The 19562-nt window shown below is 43.3% G+C and overlaps 1 protein-coding gene across 3 annotated transcripts in view; it reads right to left on the bottom strand.

The window, feature by feature from the left end:
* The window catches only part of slc2a4rg (SLC2A4 regulator), a 31852-nt gene extending 12962 nt beyond the window's left edge, over positions 1-18890 (bottom strand). For 2 of the 3 annotated variants that reach the window (XM_070968147.1, XM_070968149.1), the window contains exons 1-2: positions 18405-18890; positions 16740-16975 (exon numbers count right to left, since the gene is read on the bottom strand). In XM_070968147.1, coding sequence (XP_070824248.1) covers positions 16740-16975; positions 18405-18674 — 506 coding nt within the window. In that variant the 5' untranslated portion in view covers positions 18675-18890. The remainder of the gene's footprint in view (positions 1-16739; positions 16976-18404) is intronic. The other variant, XM_070968148.1, reaches the window with a different exon arrangement.
* Between the last annotated feature and the right edge of the window lie 672 nt (positions 18891-19562).

The raw sequence follows: 19562 nt of genomic DNA, 5'->3' as shown, positions 1-19562 counted from the left end.
TGACTGTGAGGGTTAAAGAAACTGTGCTTTCAATCCCACAATACGTGAGTTTGGAGTCCTGGTAAAGTCCAATTTTGCCTGCGTATGGTGTGGAAAAGCGGCATACTGTCTGCCTGTTAGTGAATCAGACAAGAAAAAAAAGGACAGCCTGTTAGTTGATTCCAGAGCTAATTCAAACTTTGATACACACACACACACACACACACACACACACACACACACACACACACACACACACACACACACACACACACACACACACAGGCACGCACACACTCACAAGGAATACCAACACACACCAGACCCCATTAATATCCCCAACCCCCAAAACCCACTCTGATTTCCTGACATAGAGCTTTTTCCTTCCTCTGCTTCCCGGCAGAATCGTAATACTTTACCGCAGTTTCATCGCATCTGTTGCGAGTGTTGCTGTGTGTCTGTGGGTGCATGTGTTAGGCAATAAACAACGCTAATGTCGTGTTATGAGCACCCTTTCTCGGGGGGCCAACTGCCGATTGACTCTTCCTCAGGCTGACAGCAGTGAAGCTAATCTACTGTTGCTATCAGACTGACTTTGATATCAATGTTTACACCAAGTTAGAAGCAGATGCCTGCCACATTGTGCCATCACAAACCCAGCTCGAACAGATAACAGCCCCGCCGTTCCTATTCATCGCTTTGCTCTGACGAGCACAGCGCTTGCAGATACTCTAAATGACACGGTCTGCTACTCTCTCTATAACTTCTCATCTGTGTGTGAAAGGACGATGGAGCCGTTAAACTTGGTGGGAGTGGAGGACGACTGCCCTGATGCAACAGTAAATCTGTCTGCATCTTCTTAGGAGAGGCTTTATTTTGGAGTGAGTTAAACTGGGGATGCCTTTATTTAGTGCCCAGAAAGACTTGATTGGAGAGCAGAGATGGCTGTCGACAAAGTTGGCCTGTGTGTGTGCGTGGTATATGTATGTGTATCTGGGGGGATGGGAACTTTGGGGTTTTTTGGTTTTTGACTCCCCAAATTTGGATGTTTACAAGAGTCTTTCAGTCCAACCATGGTGCATTTATGGAGTGCAGTAAATTTAATGATGACATGATAAACATAACAGTCCTCCCCCACATATGCAGATGAATGTGTAGACACATAAACAGACTGTGTGGTTGCTGAGGTTTTTTATGTAGTGTAGTGATACCATTCATACTCTGAGATGTCAGATTTACAAGCCCTGTCACTGACAAACATGTGTTTTATGATACAGATACTATGCCTGAATTGGGAAAGTCTAAGCCCCTTTTACTGTACCTGCATATGTGTGTGTGTAGTCTATGCTTAAGTGGATGCCTCTGGTTGGAGCATTTGGCAGAACGTGCACAAACAAAACCATACACTCGCTCTCTCACACCAGCACACACACCCTCTTACCCTCCTTCCACCCTCAACTGTTTCTTGCCTTGGCTGAGCCAGGAATCATCCCCTCTGGCAGCAGCACAACACATGGGCCGGCTAAAGTCAACAAGCCAGGCCCAGGCACATACAGAGAGGGAAAGAGGGAAGAGAGAGACTACCGCTTTGAGCCAAGGCACAAGTAGCAACAACAAGCCTGAGTGCAGAAAGGGGGAAAGTAACGTATGTAAAAGCATGTGTGTATCTGTGTGTTGTGTGCAATGTGTGAATACGGGAAGCTTTGTAGAGTAATAATCATGAGTCCAGGTTCACAGTGAGTATTTTTGTGGGATGACGATCACGATGAACTTTTGATTAGTTGGACACACATGGAATAAAATTCCCAACACAGTAGATTTCCACACCAGGGCCTTAGAGGACAGTTGGACTTTGATACTGCAAATGGTGATACGATGCTGCCATGTTGCTGTTTGGCACCCCCACCACCCACCACCCCCATCCAGTACTGTAGTGGGCTTTCTGCTGTTGTCGGGGAGATGACTGGGCCTTGCCTCTATATTTAACACAGCATCTCTGCTCCAGTTACCAGGCCAGCAGATATCCCCAGGACCTGCCTGGTTAATACTGCATATTGCACAGAACAAGCCCACTTTAGGTCCAGGCCAACGGCCACAAAAACACACACGACAACTTTGCAAAGCAACTAGAAGGGCATAGTGCACACACAGCTAAAAAGCTGTGTTTATCAGTGGTGTATTGAACTTCCTATGGTGTATTTCTTATCTTGGTTTCTCTGCCTAACCTAATCTAATCACTCTCCCTCCCTCCCTGCATGTGTATCCCACCTGTTTGGCACAGACAAGACTCAGTTTACCAGAACATGACTTCCCATAACCCCCCTCTTACTCACAGCTTTGGCCATCTGTGACAGAGCAAACTATGAACATTCTAAAGCGGCTCTCCACATTGACATGTACAGCAGGTGATTCTCAAAAGATCAATATCACTTTAAGCCCAGGACAACGCACTAGAGGTCTATCTTGTTCACCAGGAAAAAAATACTATGTGTAATACAGACTGCTTGGAAGAAACCAGTTTTAGGAGGTCAAGTGAAAAGAGGAAGAGAGTGGAAGGGGCTGGGCAGTATTAGCAGATCTCATTGTTTTGAGTTGACTGTAAGACTTATCCATTTTATATCAGGCTGATACAAAGCTGTTCAGTACAGTGGGTCTAATTTTCACTGGTTTGTAAATTGCCAACAATACGCTCTGATCTCCCTCTCAGCCTCAGTGATGGTCACTTTAAATAGCACTTACTCATTCAGTGCGATCATGTGATCGACATGATTCCCAAAATGGGCATTGGGCTGTGTTTGTGCGTCTCTGTACGTACTGTGCACCTGGCTTCTTTATATCCAAAGCAGCTGCATGTGCCTCAGATTGGCATTGAGACTGGTGTATGACCTTCACAGTTGAAGAGTTGAAAAACACTGTCAAGCAAACACATGGAAACAAGTCCAACTTTCAAACACCACTCTGTTTGAGTGGTGATAGGACACACATTCAACGCACATGGACGCTGATTGCTTTTTGTCTCCGTCCATGTCTCTTTTCATCTCTTTCGAACACAAACAAATGCAAATACACACAGCGGCAGAGATATGCACACCAAAAATAGGAGTAATGTTTCCATGTCATGAGACTTTTTCTTAGCTTTTCGTTTGCTCAACTTACAAAACATATGTTCGTATCACTCATCCTCACGCACAGTCAGAAGGAGAGAATGTGAGGGAGGATGACAGAGAAAGTGACGGGAAGCATAAAAACCACAAGCGCCATTGTTAACCATTTTTCTGTCACATGCTCTGATATGCATCCCTTTCTCCTTTTTATTTACAGCTTGTATTAGACACAAGGGATCCTGATCCTGGATCTAAAGACCATTCAGATTAGGCACTGTTTATGTAAAGCATAAAAAACTCATCGACAAATATGTAAATGAAGGCTTTGAAAATGAGACTTATCAATGCCCACGCATAAAGTAAAGAACAGTGCAGGGGATGGTATGATGTAGTCAAACTGGCATATCCTGTATAATGAGGCAACGTTGTGACAACTGAGGCTACAGGAACTGATCGGGCTGGTGTTGATGATTGTCCGCCCGCTGTGCAGCCCCGACAGCTGCCCCATCCATACCCACTATAAATAGAACGCCCACTGCTCTCCGTCCTGCAGCCCCTCCACCCCCCATCATCCTGCCTCAACTGTATTACGTAATGTCCTTCGTTCCTCTCTCCCGATCTCACCTCCTTGGTCGCTGTGCAGGCAGATGGTCGTGATTGGCAGCAAACCGTCTAGCCCCCAGCAAAACACAAGCCTGGTGCCCCCCGTTTACAGCCGTGATCCCCTGTCTCTCTCCTGATCACTTACCCTATCTATTTTTCTTGTTCTGCTTTTCTATAAAAATCTTTGTACAATGTAGCACATATTGTAAATACACAATGAATACAAATACAGTAAACAGATAGAAAAATATGTGTAAGTGTCTTCGTAATTCACCCATTACGGCGCAGTCCATACACATGTTTTCCCTTATGTAAGTCCCCAAGTGCTGAACCCCCTGGAGAGGGAGAGGCTGTTAGACAGGAGCCGTGTCTCTTTAATGTGGGCTGTGAATGTAATGGGTATTCAGTCCAGGCACAAAAAGCCCTCTCTGTCTGTCTCTTGATCCTCGAATGCAATCTGTAGCCTTGGGGCCAGGCACAAACAACAGATAGCTTTGTTCTGGCAAAATAATAGAGGATAGACACGGAGCAAAAGGCATGATTCCCTCTGTGTTGTCTGATTCCCCACGCACAATATGTCATCAACTACACAGACAAGATTATATAAACATATTGCACTTTAACAAATAATTTGCAAGTTAGACGTCAGTGAAAGGGGTTGTCCCCTGTGCAGCAACCTGTACGGACACCCCCCTACAAGATCACAGCTGCGCTTGAAACGCCTCAGACAGAAAATGTTGAGACAGCACAAGCAATTAAATGGCTGACGACGGAGTCGATCATGACGCACTACCGGCCGTACATGCCATGCCAACATCTTGTGGATACAGCTATCCATGGGGATATTGAGGCTCATTATATTTTCAATTTGAGCCTCACACTGTCTGGTGCTGGCAAACACAGTTTAAACATGGGATGTTCAGTAGTATAAATCAGATAATGGACAGCACACAGACTTCTCTTGGCTTTACCCCATAAAATCCTTCAACAAGTCTTTGATAAGTTGCATCTGTTAGCTTAGGCCTGACTTCCCCTTTTCTCCTACTTCTGCTTTAACACATTAAATCCTTAAAATATTGGTTGCACAATTAAAATAGGTGGCAATATGTCAAATAAAATCACGGACCATTCACTGCATTTCACTTTGAAACATGCTAATACACAGCAACCCTAATGTACATGTCTCAGCAAACCGGCTAGCGACTAGCGATACCTTTATTGCCCTGCTGTCACTTCAGGCTACACAACAAGATTAACTCGTAGCTATAGCAACTTCTCTTACAACTTCTGTCAGTCCCCTCCAATAACAACGTTGTTGCTGAGGGATGCAGAGCAGTCTCTCCTGAGTAGATTTTTCACCCCTCTTCTACTAGTAGAGACAAACAAGATCGGCCATTCTGTCTGAAAACACTGCTTCCTTATCAAAACGGTTGCCATTTTTCATTTGAGTCACGAGTTGATGTAGGGAGCCACAAGTGGTGGTTGGTTTTTATTTTATTAATTCATTCTGTCTGACATCTGTTCAAATCATATTTTCATCATCTAAATAATCCAAACCACTCTGGGGTACAATGAAAGTTTTGATCCTCCAGAATAACAAAGGCATGTCCTGAGCCTTACAACTGAGCCGTCTGTTAGTTCTGTGGACGTTGAGGGAAACCAGATCGAATCAAGTAAGAAAAGTTCAATCAGCATGTCATCGACTGAGTCTGTTCCCTCTGACTTAAACAACAGATGGGGACGAAGTCACAACACAGACTTTGATATAAAATTCTGAGCTAAAACAGAAGACTGACTGAAACCAAGGTAAACAGAACATGTCTTGAAACTTGGAACACAGATTAATATGGCGGGGAGCCCTTAACAGAGCGGTCAGTTCTCTATCTGCAGCACTCATACTCTTATTTTGTTCCTCATTCTTCACTTCCCACTCCCCCTCTCGTCTGCTCTTGAGATTTGCCCTTCTGCCATCACAAGCCAGAGCAGGCCTTTGCCTGGTTTCCTGTGTTTTTGAAAAAGCAAACCAATGCTGGTCCACAGCCACTCTGCCCTGCTTACTCCCATGACGCCAAATATCTGCAGGGTAGCGTCAGGCAGACAAAGACTTCAGCCAGTCAAATAAACTGATTGGTATCTTTTTCTAGAAAGGGAAAGTGAGCTCAAAAGAAGAAAGCGCTTAAAACAGAAAAAAGGGCAGTTAGTGGAAGAATGGCTGCAGACTTTGAGGGAGTGTGATGAGGCATGTGAATGAGCTGAATCTTCTCAAACAAACAAACATGAAGTGCCAAAAGTGAATACAAGTATTCATGACTTATGTTTTCTTGTGTACTAGTAATAGAGAGAGAGGAGCAAGTGCTCATCCATGCCTCTAATGCATATAATTCTGCCGCAGTAAACTGTGTCAAGATAAACAGTGAAAACATCTGAACTGAATAAATGAAACAAATAGGGCTTCAGTGGAAGGCTGGATGTCGGTTTTATCTGCCTCCACGTGCACAAAGAAAAATGCAGAATAAAACAAAGAGGGTAAAATGAGTGCGAATAAAGCACCAACACTTCAACTTAAATACATGATGCCTGAGCTTCCCCATCACAAGCTGTAAGCAAAAACTGATCTGTCCATCGAGCAGCTTAGTGTCTCAAAGGTCTGATGTACTGATCACATGCCCACAATATCTCCAGTATAAATCCAGTTTGTAACCTTTAGTTTATATCAGGCCATTTCAACTATGCCATTTGAGTCTCCACAGCTTACGGAAAACACTTAAGTAAGAGTGTTTTTGTATTATCACCAGTCAATACAGTTGATGCACTTGACACACAGGCTGTGGTGAGATTAAATGTCCATTTTCTACAACACTTCTTTACCAAACCAAGAGCAGGCTGTTGAAGTGATGCACTTTAACTGGATAATAAAAGGAATTTGAGGCAGGCATTTAAAAGTGAGCGTAGTAAACAGTGTGTGCTTCTTGGTCCTGTTGAGTTTATTATGCCGTAAGAGCATCTCTGCTTAATGTTAGGAAGCATTTCAAAACACAGTACTCATATTTTAAACATCTTTCCCAGTAGATGTATTCCTCCTAAATTAAAGCTAGGTATTATTGCTTTGCATTTTGGTATTAACCATTTCAAGCAGGCTGAAAAGTGAAGACCTCCATATTACAATTCTCAACTTTACAGCAGGAATAAACATGTTTACAGCCTAGTAAAAAAAACAAATCCTTAAAATAATGCATAATCATTGGCATGGCAAGGTGGCGACAGCCGGAGCCACTGTCACTGGAAAAAAAAAAAAAAAAAAAAAAAAAAAAAATCAATTTGATACGGGGTTTGATAGCAGGTTCTATTCTTGTGTTTCATATTTTCATGGTTGTAGTGAGTGTGCCTTTAATTTCACAATGTGGCCCCAATCCTTAAGTGACTCCCTGCTCCCGCTGGCCCTGTCGGCCTGTGCTGGATGCTGACAAAGACAGCAAAAATAACTAAATAAATAAATAAATAAGAGATAATATTAACAAAAAAAAAAAAAGCCATAAACCAGATCTTTAAAAATGTACGTCTCCCGGTGGATCCTCTGGCTCTGTGCCTACAAAAGCCATTCACCTTTCTACAAATTACTAGCATTTCAATATCCTACAGGAGGAAGCTGTGACGCTATTGGGAATAAGGAAAGGAAAACGGCCCCTCTATCACCCTGCAATGCCAGCAATGGGATAGTTAATAAGATGAATGGAGGCAATTAGAGCACATGGTGGAAACACGGGAGGGATGATGATAAACCCAAGCATCTACCTACAGTCAGCTGTGGAGAGACAGAGAGCTGCTCCGCTATGAGACATCTGAGAGGATATTACTCCCTGACTCTGGACCAGACTGCTAGCTTTTTTTAGCGTTTACAAATATGTTGAAATATGACGGCTGAGTTTCACAAAATGGAATGAAAATGACTGGTTGGATGCAACTGGCCGCTCTCCCTGTGAGAACTGTGCATTTTCTAAAAAGGCCAAAGCCGGGCAACTGCCAGACTAGGGCTCCTGAACAGACAAACAGACAGATGGGAGAGCTTGCCAGACACAGCTAGCAGCCCTGGACCAGGGAAAGTCATGCCTTGTGAGACTGAAGTGTTTTTCTGCCGAACAGTCAGGCCTCTCTACAGCCAAGACTCTTCACTGTCAGACACACACAGCCAAAAACACAGAGAGATTCAGAATACTGACTACTGCAAAATCTTAAGATTGCTGACTTAGGAATGTTATGCAAATGCATGACTTGGCAGGAGTTGAATATCTACAGGTTCCTCAGCAAATTCAATCTGCTGATGAGGATCTTGTGATATGTTCAAAAGCTCCGGAACAAATGGGTAACCTTAAGTTGAGATTGATTTGTCAACTGCAGTTCCAAAGCTCATCAAACGAACTGTCAAACTTGGTGCTGCAAAGTGTCGAATGCCCCACTAACAACATAATTATTCTTTTTATTTTCTTATTGTCTCCAACACCAAGAGCAGGACCAGTAATGTCTGAGCTTATAAATACTACTGTCTTTAATCATTTGAACCAGGGACCTGTTTAATACCAGGTTTTGGTACCCATCCCTATATAGTAGTTAGGCAGGTTTAAAGACTGGGTAATACTGTTTGGACAGTGGTCAGGAGCCTCGTGTTAAGCTAGTGAGGCCTCGGAGGCTTAGAAGAGATCCAGCTTCAGAAATACCAATGAGCCACTCCACCTCATTCGTTCACCCACATAAGACATGCAGACCTGCACGTACTTGGCACCTTCAGTGCGTCGGTGCATCTGGTCAAATGTAAGGAGGCTGACATGACCCCCCCCCCCCCCCACACACATCCCATTAAGGAGAGCTGAAGTGAAACCGGAGACAGAAACAGCTGCTCAGCATGCCAATAAAATGTTTAACACTTCCTGGTCCCTTTATGCTCTTATAGGTACAGAGATGGCTTTTATTTTTCCCTGTTTCACTTCCCCTTTTCTCTCTTTCTCTCCCTTTCTTTAATCTGACAGCTTTAAAGAATAATATTGTTGTCGCTCAATTACAGCCCATTTATTTCTACTAGCATCTTGTTTATATTTCCTGCAATAGTATAACGCGTGCCATATGTTAATATTTCAATGGTTATTTTTTAAGAAGCGGGGGGTGCAGCTGACCTAAAATAAGGCCGCAAGCAAAAAGAAATGCACGATAAGATCTTGTCAATATGTTATGAGGGATTTCTTCATGTCTTCCTGTGGATGTCACATGACCGAGAGCAAGCAGAGCAGAAATTGATGAATTGATATAAAGACACTAGTGTGAGTGGACAATGCAGATCAGGCAAAGGCTGTGGAACGGGCAGCAAATGGATTCTTCTGAAAGGAAGACAACATGCTCTGATATCTTAATGCTGCACCAGCTGTAATAATTTGAAGGACGTGACTGTCAAAATTGTTTCATTTACTGGTATTATCTTGTGCCCTCTCTCTCTCTCTCTCTCTCTCTCTCTCTCTCTCTCCTGCCGTTGCTGTCATTTCCTCGTGGTGTAATTAGGGTGAACAAAACACAGTGTAAACACAGGCTAGTATATATATTGTGACCACGGTGTTGATTCTTGGTCCAAACCGGATTGGGGCAGATCGGACAGGAGAGAGGAAAAGCAAATGCTGTTAGACAAGAGACTTGCCCTGTGCATAAATCAAAACAACACAAACCTCATGAAATATGTCAGGCTTAAGGGGCTACACCAATGTCTATTGTATATCAACCTAAGAAGAAAAAATATATACACACACATTTCCAACTGTGGGTGGAAAACAAGCGTGGGTGGAAATGCAGCCGATCAGAAAAGAGTGAGAATTACCACATTGTGAAAATCTCTCAGTATTCCAATGCCCCGGAACAGCAACAAGACTTTCTGAGGTTATGTGGGCAGCGATCGGGGCTCTGCTCTGCACCTAACTGGACAGCCTCGTACACTCAATGCTTTGTGCATTGGCATGTTGGTGCTGGAAGCCACCACCACTAAGATTAAGCAGGGATACTTTCTACCTCCCCCCAGGCCGGAAATCTCCACGTTATCTTGGCAGCAGTCAAAGGAGTCCAGGGGTGTGTGACTGCTCCCGTTTAAAGAGACTACTGGGCTCAAAAAAATCCCTCTTGCCTAAAACACCTTTAAACACCTTTCCACAATTTTAGACGGTGAAAAATTCAACTTCTCTCTTCAGTCTTTTTTAAGGACCTGTGGGTAACCCATATAGATACAAAACAACAGGATTGGTGAGGTTTAGCTAACCAAAAGAGAGAACTTCTGTGAAAAATCTATCTTTATCGTTATAAACAAGTTTATAGCTACAGGGAGACCACAGATCCCAAGCTAATGGGTGAAAAAACAAACATTGTGCACACAGAGCAAGAAGCTGTCAACCTCGCCCCCTCCTCCCTCTCTCCCTTTCTCTCTGTATTACTCCACAAAGAGGGCTCATGAACATCAGATACAGACGTACACATAACTTTGAGTATGCAACTGTGGATGTACGACATGTCGACATTATGTGTAAATACTGCCGGCTGACTCGGCAGGACAAATACTATGATGCATGATACAACACCCAGGAGGTGACAGGAGTGCAGCGTTACTGGCATATTTGTGTTAAATGAAACCTGACTACCTCACCGTGGGTGCAAAATGAAAGTGTTTGCATGCTTTATGTGAGGGGGGAAAAGGAAAACTACGGCGGAAAAAGGAAAACGCACAACTTGATCGATCGTCTTGTCCCCCAGCACCATCGTTTGAGGGTACGAGGAGAAGTCATTATCCAGGAACACACAGCTCTATTGTTAAAGACGTGCGTGTCTATACACACACACACACACACACACACACACACACACACACACACACACACACACACACACACACACACACACACACACACACACACACACACACACACACACACACACACACACACACACTTGAGAACACACAAAGAATAGGGGGTTTCTGGGAGGTCATGAGGAACTGGGCCCACTGGTTCTTGCAGCCTGGGTGTGGCACCGCTGTTTAAAATTGTTTATTCAAGCTGACTCTTTGAAATGTATTTGAATGGAGTACAGCAGCTGTCCAATCTATGCAGTGCTTTTCACGTTTTGATTTACCCAATCCCTTGCAGGCCTGTGCATTTTTAAAGGTCAATGCTCACATTACTTAACTGTGTCAACACAAAATCAATTGGAATTCCAGAGGTTCAGTACAGCTCTCTTCCACAACTAAACCAAAAGACAGGGCTGTCGATAATCCTTTAATTATAAGTGAGATCGTGGACATCTGACGTTACACGGGATGTAGTCGGAAACCTCAGCCAGCACTGCATTTTCCATCTCCTACATGCTGCTGCAGTTAGGTGAGGGTGGCCTTGATCTTTCATGGGTTACTGGCACAGGAAAAGAGAGAGATTGTTGTCATGTTTGAAAATGTAAACATATAAACTACAAAAAACTAAACAATAGCTAAATATTTATAGGAAAAAGCAGCCAGAATGAGAAATGTATTTCAGATATTTCCTGACAGAGAAAGAAAACTAAAATTGGTTTCCTATCAGAGAAAGACGAGAGTATATTCAACGACATGCTGAGCACTAATGAAAAAGCACCAGCATTAAAGCAGATGTAGGCCATTCGGCTCTGCGCAGTACAAAGTGTTAGACGTTTCTCAGACTTCTCTCTGTTTGGAGTCTGGGCTGAATTTCACTGCTTGTCATCGGCAGACTGGGATGACTTATGTTAGAGTTGCGCAAGACCATGTGCGTGTGTGTGTGTGTTTGTATGTGAGGATATTTATAAGTGATTGAGAGCAGGAGAGAGCGAAACCCATGAAACTAAGAGCTTACAGAACATTTTAACTTTAAAAGTCTTACTCTCCACCACCAAGGATCTGGTTTTGGGACAATCTGCGTATTCACTGGAGCGTTACAGAGTACATTCAGAAAATTTACCTACTGTGTTGTGCCGATTAATCTGCCACAGTGAGAGGAAATAAAGATTAATTTTATCATTGTAATCTACAGTTTGAACGGATAATCACATCATCGGATCAGTCCATGTGATTTGAAGAAAAAGAAGCTTTGAAACACACTGAAGAAATATTGCTAACCAAAATCAACCCTTGGCTTGTGATTATAATGTCTGTGGATCTGCGATTTCAGCGCCAACAGAAACATTGTGAACATTCCAGTGATGAGTATGCTATCATTTTCCTACCTTATGAATGGATACAGTCACTGAAAAGTAGTAAAAATGAAAATATGTCACATACAGGGCTAAGACCTGTGTTTATGGGTGTTTAAATACATAGATGGATTTGAACTGACATTGTTTTCTATAGGAGTATGTCAAAATCTTAGCTGGCAGAGAGAATTGTGTTGTTAGAGGGGGCTTCATCTCCTCTGGATTTGAGTAGGATTTAGCCTTCAGACAAAGGGGCAGAGGGCAAAAGGCCACGAGAAATGGATAAAGGATGTATGGAAGAGAGAAAAAAGAAAGGCAGGGACTGTTTACAAAGCAGAAAAAATGTGACATCTCAGAAAGAGCCTTGTTACCATGGCGCAATTTTGTATTATACTGCATATACTACAGTATCAGTGTTTTTTCTGTTGGGACTCGGTGTCACTACTGAAACAGCCTTATGAACTGCACCTGCAAAGTAAACTCCGACTTCACTGTAATGAACTTTTTAGGCACTTTTATGAGCCTGTCAGTGACTCAAACGCAGAGAGGGGAAAGGTGGGAAACGTGGGAGGGTGATGATGAAAGATGAGAAAGGTGGAAAAGGCTGGTGGACAGAGGGGAAAGCTGCAGAGCAGCTGCTGGTTGGTATGAGGAAGGGGGTAGAAGGACAGAAAGATTGATTGAAGACAGAGGAAAGACAGTTGACTGTGGTATCTCTAAGTCCTACTGAGGCAGAACAGGAGGCCTTATGTAAGCGTCTATTAGTGTGGGTGAGCAAGCGATAAAGCATTTTACTGCAGCGGTGCCAGAGCTGCAACAAGAGTTTCCTTCCCTCTTGATAAGTGTTTCTGTTTCTTCCTGTCCCTGAGGCGCCCCACTGGAGGACAGATGTACAGTGCACAACCAACATACACACTCTTAAACAAGACAAAGATTTCTAAAGTAAAGCATAACTGATGCTTCATATTCTGGAGCCATTTCTAACCTCGTCTACGTGACAGTATTTTTGCAGCAGAGCAGACTGTTTGCAGAAAACATTCCTTCATGCCTCCTACTCTCCTCCTCACTTACGAAATTGATTTAGCTTCTCTTCTTCACCGCACAACAGCGGATGATTAATGTCTCGTTAGGGCATTGTACATGTTCACACACACACACACAAACAGCACATATTTCAGCCATTAGCCGAAGGCTCTTATTAGAGTTAAAGAATGAATGATTCAGAGCCACCCGCAGAGCTGCACCCTGAAAAGGCAGATTATATAAAAACACTTTTTCTTTCATAATAACTCCTCACTCCTCCATATACCTGTAAGTCAGGACAAAATTGTAGCATTACATGATGACCTGTCTGTTACAACCTTCTGAGGTTCTAAACTGTCTACGCAGCACAAAACCAGGGTCCTGAGGCTAACCCAGCGGATGTGCCAGATGCTTGCTCGTGTCCTGATCTGACCCTCCTCCCTTGCATGACTCCATTCATTGAGGACAACCTTTCACCCCTGCCTGTGTCAGTGCAAGAGCTTTAACCTCTTGCGGTCTGGAAGGGAGAAAAGGGCTGGTGTTGCTTTAAATCCTGATACGCTAAACACACAGTCAAACAAACATGGTTTATATGGAAATATAAAAGAAAACAAACACCTGAGAAGCAGCCGGCTCCTCCACTTGAGATGCCATGTCAGCAGTCTGGATGTGGGTTAGACATCCCAGACTAGAGTGGGGGTGGGTAGCTGTTCCCCTGACCTTCAACAACCGGCTGTAATGTCTCCTTTAGAAGAAGAGGATTGGTGGTGGGGTAGTCGGAGGGGGATGGAGAGGTGGTGGACTCTGCTCCAGCCTGCCTGTCTGCCTAGCCTAAACCCGCACGGTGACTCTTAGTGAACAGAGCCAACAACTGGGCAGTAATTATGTGAAAAGCAGAGCTGTCTTTCCCCCCACCACCGACCCCCCTCACTGCAGTGAGGCTGCTCTGTCTTGGGAGTGTGTCTTGTTTATGCGGGCTCAGTGTTTTCTATTCATGTTACTCTGCTGTGGTGACAGTGTAACTGACCAAGGACAGATAAGAAAGAAAAGCTATTCACATCAAAACAAAGTGCCCCCTCCCCTCTTCATTTTGTCAGACCTCTTTTTCTTGTTCATTCAAACTGGTCAAGTCCTTTATCAGGGCACTGGATCACACTCTGATGACTAGTGACAGGTAGAACGAGCTCTGGTTTAGGGTGTGGGTGAATTAGCCAGAGACAGAACAAGGACAAGACACACAAACACGCACACACAAGGTTGACAAGACAGGTGGGAGTGTTGAAATAAACAGCGTAGGTTTGAATGTGTGAGCTAGTGAATGTATTGGTTCCTCCTCGTTTCTGCACGATCTTTGCCCAGGCTTGTCTAAAGGGTTTTGACCTACTTTGCAGAATTTGCAAAATGACAAGGCTAGGTGTGAAAACGCTACATTGTATGTGAGAAACAATACGCCACTGATACAGTGGTTAATGTAAAACACACAGAGGTGAGCAACAGCTTTGGAGCTAAGGTCTATTTAAACAGATTTAATCCTGTAACACAATGGCAGCGTTACATAATCTGGTGGGGAGCAAATAAATATAAATGGTTTTGCTGGGCACAGAGTGCAGAAAATGCACAATGGGTCACACCCACATACACAGATGTGCACACACAGAGTGGGATGTCAAGCACAAACTCGCCACTGACATTGAGAAAGTGTGAGTGAGTGTAGCACAACTATGTAACTTGATGAAATTGTTGTTTTCACCAAATTAGTATTAGTGGGTTTACATCACATCCACAGCACATTTTCTAACTGCTTGTATGCATTTGTGATGAATACCACATGTACATACAGACCTGCAATGAGCTTAATAAAAATTTAAGCAACCATCATTTTACCGAATAGACTGTATTAATTGGGAATCTGATATTTATATATCAGCCGCATATCTGACAGCATATTAGACTATAGGCAATATATCTGCAATACTTATATCTGTGATAAAATAGACCGAATGATATATCAGTCCAGCTCTAGACTGAACACTAAAGTGGATTAAACCAAAATGTGAAAATGGTTAAGACAGATGCTTGTTTCATGGTGAGAGAGGAGATGAGAGCCTCTTGTCACCAACTGCAAAACAAAAGCCAATTCGAGCAGGGTAAAGACATGGAGTTAATCTAAAAGGTCAACGGAACAACAAAGAGGCCTGGCTAATATGACCGCACAGTTATATAACGTTACGCAACCTCTTTCAGCGGCTGTGTAGCGTCAACTCAGAGTTTGCTATTGTGGTAGCAGTGTGCTGAGATAGCTGTCAACATGCTGTGGAGATGTTTAAAATCTGGCTAAGTCCTGGATGAAGGACCGAGAACTTGTCTGTAGTGGGCATACACACTCGAACATTCACTCACAAAGAAGTAGGCACAGCACCACTCTGGTTTAAAAGCATGTTCAGTCTTGCATGGTCCCCAGAGACACTCCCTCACATCATACATGACCAGTGGCACGTGAAGTTCACGTGATGATGAGAGAAGGAAAGACAGAAGTAAGCATGTGGCTTAAACCCCTACACACCACACCTACTATCAATCACACTCTCAGCGGTTGAAAACTGTTTTATTGATGAACTAAACTCTGACACAAATTTGTGATAATCCTAAAATGTTTAAAAATGTTTGTGCAGAGGCTCAGGAAAAAAGCCATCATGTTTTTAAGCAGATTTGATGAATAGCTGCTCACTTTTTAGACTGTACTGTACTGCCATCGGGCATTTTGTTAATGTCTAAGTGCCATCTGACAGATAAAGACAGTAACCAATAGCTGTGTGAAATGAAGGAAAGAGTGCTTAGGCGCCGCCTACAGCCTCTCCCAGTCCTCTTTACTGTTACATAATCACTTATCAGTGCTCTAGGCTTGTCCCTGGATGCATTTTCTGCTTCTTCTCTGTGAAACAGTCTATATGTGCATGTTAATTGGCCGTAAGGACTATCAAAGACTGCCATGAGTACAAATGATCATTTGTCTGTGTCTGACTGCGCACGTAACTTCAAATAAAACACACAACAAAGCTCATCTTCCTGTCTGATACGCAGTGAGCATGTCACACTGACATATCCTCTAGCCTGGCCTTTCAAAAGAGCCTTAAAGGGGATGGCACTGTACTGCACTAGTGTACTGCAGAGACAACCAAGCAAGACACTGAGACGCCTGATTAGTAAAAACTTCCCAAATGCATTTAACTGATTTATCAGTAAACAACGCCGACAAACTGAATTTATCTCATTCTTTCTCTCTCTTTTCCTTCTGTCAAGTGATTGGGCAATCCAGGCCCTCAGCTCCAGCTCTGGCTCTCTTAGGGCATATTTCGAAACTATTCTGGATGGAACACCAAACATGTGGTCAGTTGACCAGTACGCCCCCACACCATTCATGCCCAAACCACTGTACAGTTGTAGCCAGAGGGTGAATTCCACTTCTAGTCAAGACTCAGTTAAGGAACACAGGTTTGGAGTTGAGTATGAAAGTTGTGGATTATTTTTATCACCACAAATGCAGTGTCAATTTAGCTCCTGGACGAGGCTGAACAGAAATAGTCACACACACACAAAAATATGTCTGATAACAATGCCCTCCAGAATCCATTGGGGTTTGTTATACATCTGCCCCAAAGTTCATGTTTAAATGCCAAGTTTTAATCACATCAAATGAGTGTACTGCTTGAAAGTGATGGACCTTTCACATAACATGCAACACCATGAAGAAAACTAAATATGAAGATACAACAGGGCTTCATGACTGTAGATGTCATCGGCTCTCCATACCTGTTTCTGGGGACAGGTATGTGTGAGGAGGGCAGGGGTTGTCTCTCTGTCGGTGGTGCGTTCCGCCCTTGTGCTGCCCTGAAGCTGTTGACCAGCTCTGCCTGTTTCACCGGGTTCCTGATGTCCAAGTGCATGAGGACGCCTGGCAACTGCCCGTTGATGCCTGGGCAGTGAGTAGGACTGGCCCTCTTCAGGACCCCAGTGAAACCGGTGTCTTTTTGGTCCCCCAGACCACTCTAGAAAATGAATGAGTAACACATTAAAGTCAGCCATTGTTCTCTTTCTTGATGGTTTTTCAACCAGAGGTTTATAATTTGATTGATCACAGACACCAGGAATTCATCCACGACAGTCTTCAAATATTTGTCTCATACAAGACCAAAAAAAAGGAATTTCCCAAAGTAATACAAAGTAATACTGTTGACACTTGATACTGTAAATAAATACATAACTTGTGAGTTTGACGCTTGAGGTTACAGCTAGCATCTTCTGTTTTAATTGACTGACTGATTGATCGACTTGTATGTTTTCTTTGTATGTAAAACTCTTTTAAAAGCCAAATGAAAATGGGAAAACGGCTTAAATGAGAAACATGATCATGAAAAATGTACCATTACTTCCCATTAAGTACCATTAAGAATATTTTTTTTCCTGTCTATAAAATGTTTTAAAAATTGTGAAAAAAAAATAATATTCACAATTTCTGAAGAGCCCATGGCAATTTCCTGTTTGCTTGTTTTTACTGACATACAAAAAAACTAGAAAGATTGATGGACTAATTGTTTAAATAAATAAATACATTTTAATAAATAAAAACCTGCAGCTCTAAAATAAACATGTCAATTCAAATGTTAATTCCCAAAACCTGCAATAAAGCTTTGGCTCATGTTCAACTGCTGGCCCTAACCCTAATGATCACACTGCACATGCTAAAATAAACAGACACAGTCATGCACTCAACTTATTTGAATAAAATGCTATCTGATCCGTTTCAAAAGTAGGTGTGGCAATTTGCCATCTATGCAGATTTGAGGGTGCAATTATTTAGTACATGACATGATTCAATTACTGACCCTGCAAAGACAAACACACGTGGGCCACGAAACGCTGAGAATATAATGCAAAAACACATGCAACAAATAACTACTGCGTTAGAGTGAAACATATCACATGTCCACTAAAAAGCATTATTACTAGCTCAGTGGTGTGCTGGAGGCCGGGCCGTGCTGTGCAGTCAGGAAGCCCTCACTGTAGCTCCACCCGAAAGTTATGGGGGAAGAGGGGTGGCCAGTAGTTTGAAGTCCCTGCCCCCCTTTTCTGTAAACTTTGCACACAAGATGAGCCGCCATTTAAAGCGTTTTTGATACGACGTAATTACTCACAAACAAGCGTTAGCAGCAGCTGATGAAATCTACTGACACTTTAAAAAAGTGGGTTAAGAGCTGTGACCGTGGTCCTCAAAACACAATATACAACTGCAGTCTCGTGAGAGCTTCACGGGCGCATTCTGCAACCGTTAAAATGTAATAACGGCGCGCGAGAGCTGTCAAACTCAACGTTATCCAATGTAATGACACCTCAATGTTGATATTATCTGTGCTGTAACTTGGCTGTACAGTTCACTTCACTGCCGGCGAACACTTAACAAGGGTAAACGCCACTTACTTTTTCCATGTCGTGTGGTATTCGACCACTCGGAGAAAGTCCGTTCCCTTTTGAAGAGCTTCTCTCGCCTTTAACCTCCACCGCTGAGCCGCCGTCCATTACACATTTGAGGAGGACGTGCCCGTTTGTGTACGCCGGCATGGGACCGTTTTTCTCCACCGTGGGGACACGGGTGTCGCGGAGCACGGAGCGGCCCGCCAGGCAGTTAAAATCCGCACCGCCGACCCTTGTCGCAACCGACGACTTCTCCAAAATATATCTGGAATCCATATTCAGAGAGGGTGAGTGGAGACTAAAGAAAGAAAACCAGCTTTCTATAGATTTTAGTGCAAAATGTTGGAGTTAGATACATTTATCAGGATTGTCGCGAGATTGATAGGTGTTGTCTGTGTCTTAACTTCTATTCTAGTCTACATGTAAAGTTTTCCACCACCGCCGCCACCACCACTACCCAGGATATCCAAAAAGCCGCCCGGTCAGGAGGATAAAAGATTGTTTTGCCTCTTTCCTCCAAAAGAATTCCACGCCCCCTCCACTTCACTCCTATTGGTCGCTGCGTACATAAACATTACACTCTGGCACGCGTCCACAGTGATGCGGCCTCTGATTGGCTAGTTTTTCTGCGTCAATCATTTTTTTTTCTAAACCAAGTAATGTGGGTGGAAGAGGGGAGGGGGCGTGTCCTACAGTTTACCGGCCGGTGTCTGTGTACGACGAAGAGCCGGTCGGCGAGACAAGCTAGGCAGAGCAGCAGAGGAGAAACGGTCTGCAGGCCTCTGTGGCAAACTGCGCATTTTTAGTTTTCGCTAATCAAATGGCGATTTAGCGCCTTGTGTTTTACTTGCACTCACCGTATTTTACGAGCAAATTATTGTCGATGAAATGAAGCGTCTTTGGTGAGATTGTGTCCTCCCATAAAAGTTAGAAAGCCCTTTCTTTGTCGGCAAGTGGAAGCTGTTCATTTCCTGTCGTTATAATGCAAAATGAACGGAATAGCGTCTGGGCACAATAACACGAACCCCTGTGCAAAATAATGCAATCCAAGAACATAGTCCTGCAGTAAATACTGAGGTTTCTGAAGCAAGGTTCAGTTTCATAACCATCACAAAGTTATGACTGATTTGAATCTGTTATCATGTTGAGATCCCTTTATTATGT

Source organism: Chaetodon trifascialis, chromosome 8 (genome assembly GCF_039877785.1).
Source record: "Chaetodon trifascialis isolate fChaTrf1 chromosome 8, fChaTrf1.hap1, whole genome shotgun sequence".
NCBI lineage: Eukaryota > Metazoa > Chordata > Actinopteri > Chaetodontiformes > Chaetodontidae > Chaetodon > Chaetodon trifascialis.
This window is presented reverse-complemented; position numbering and strand designations above follow the sequence as displayed.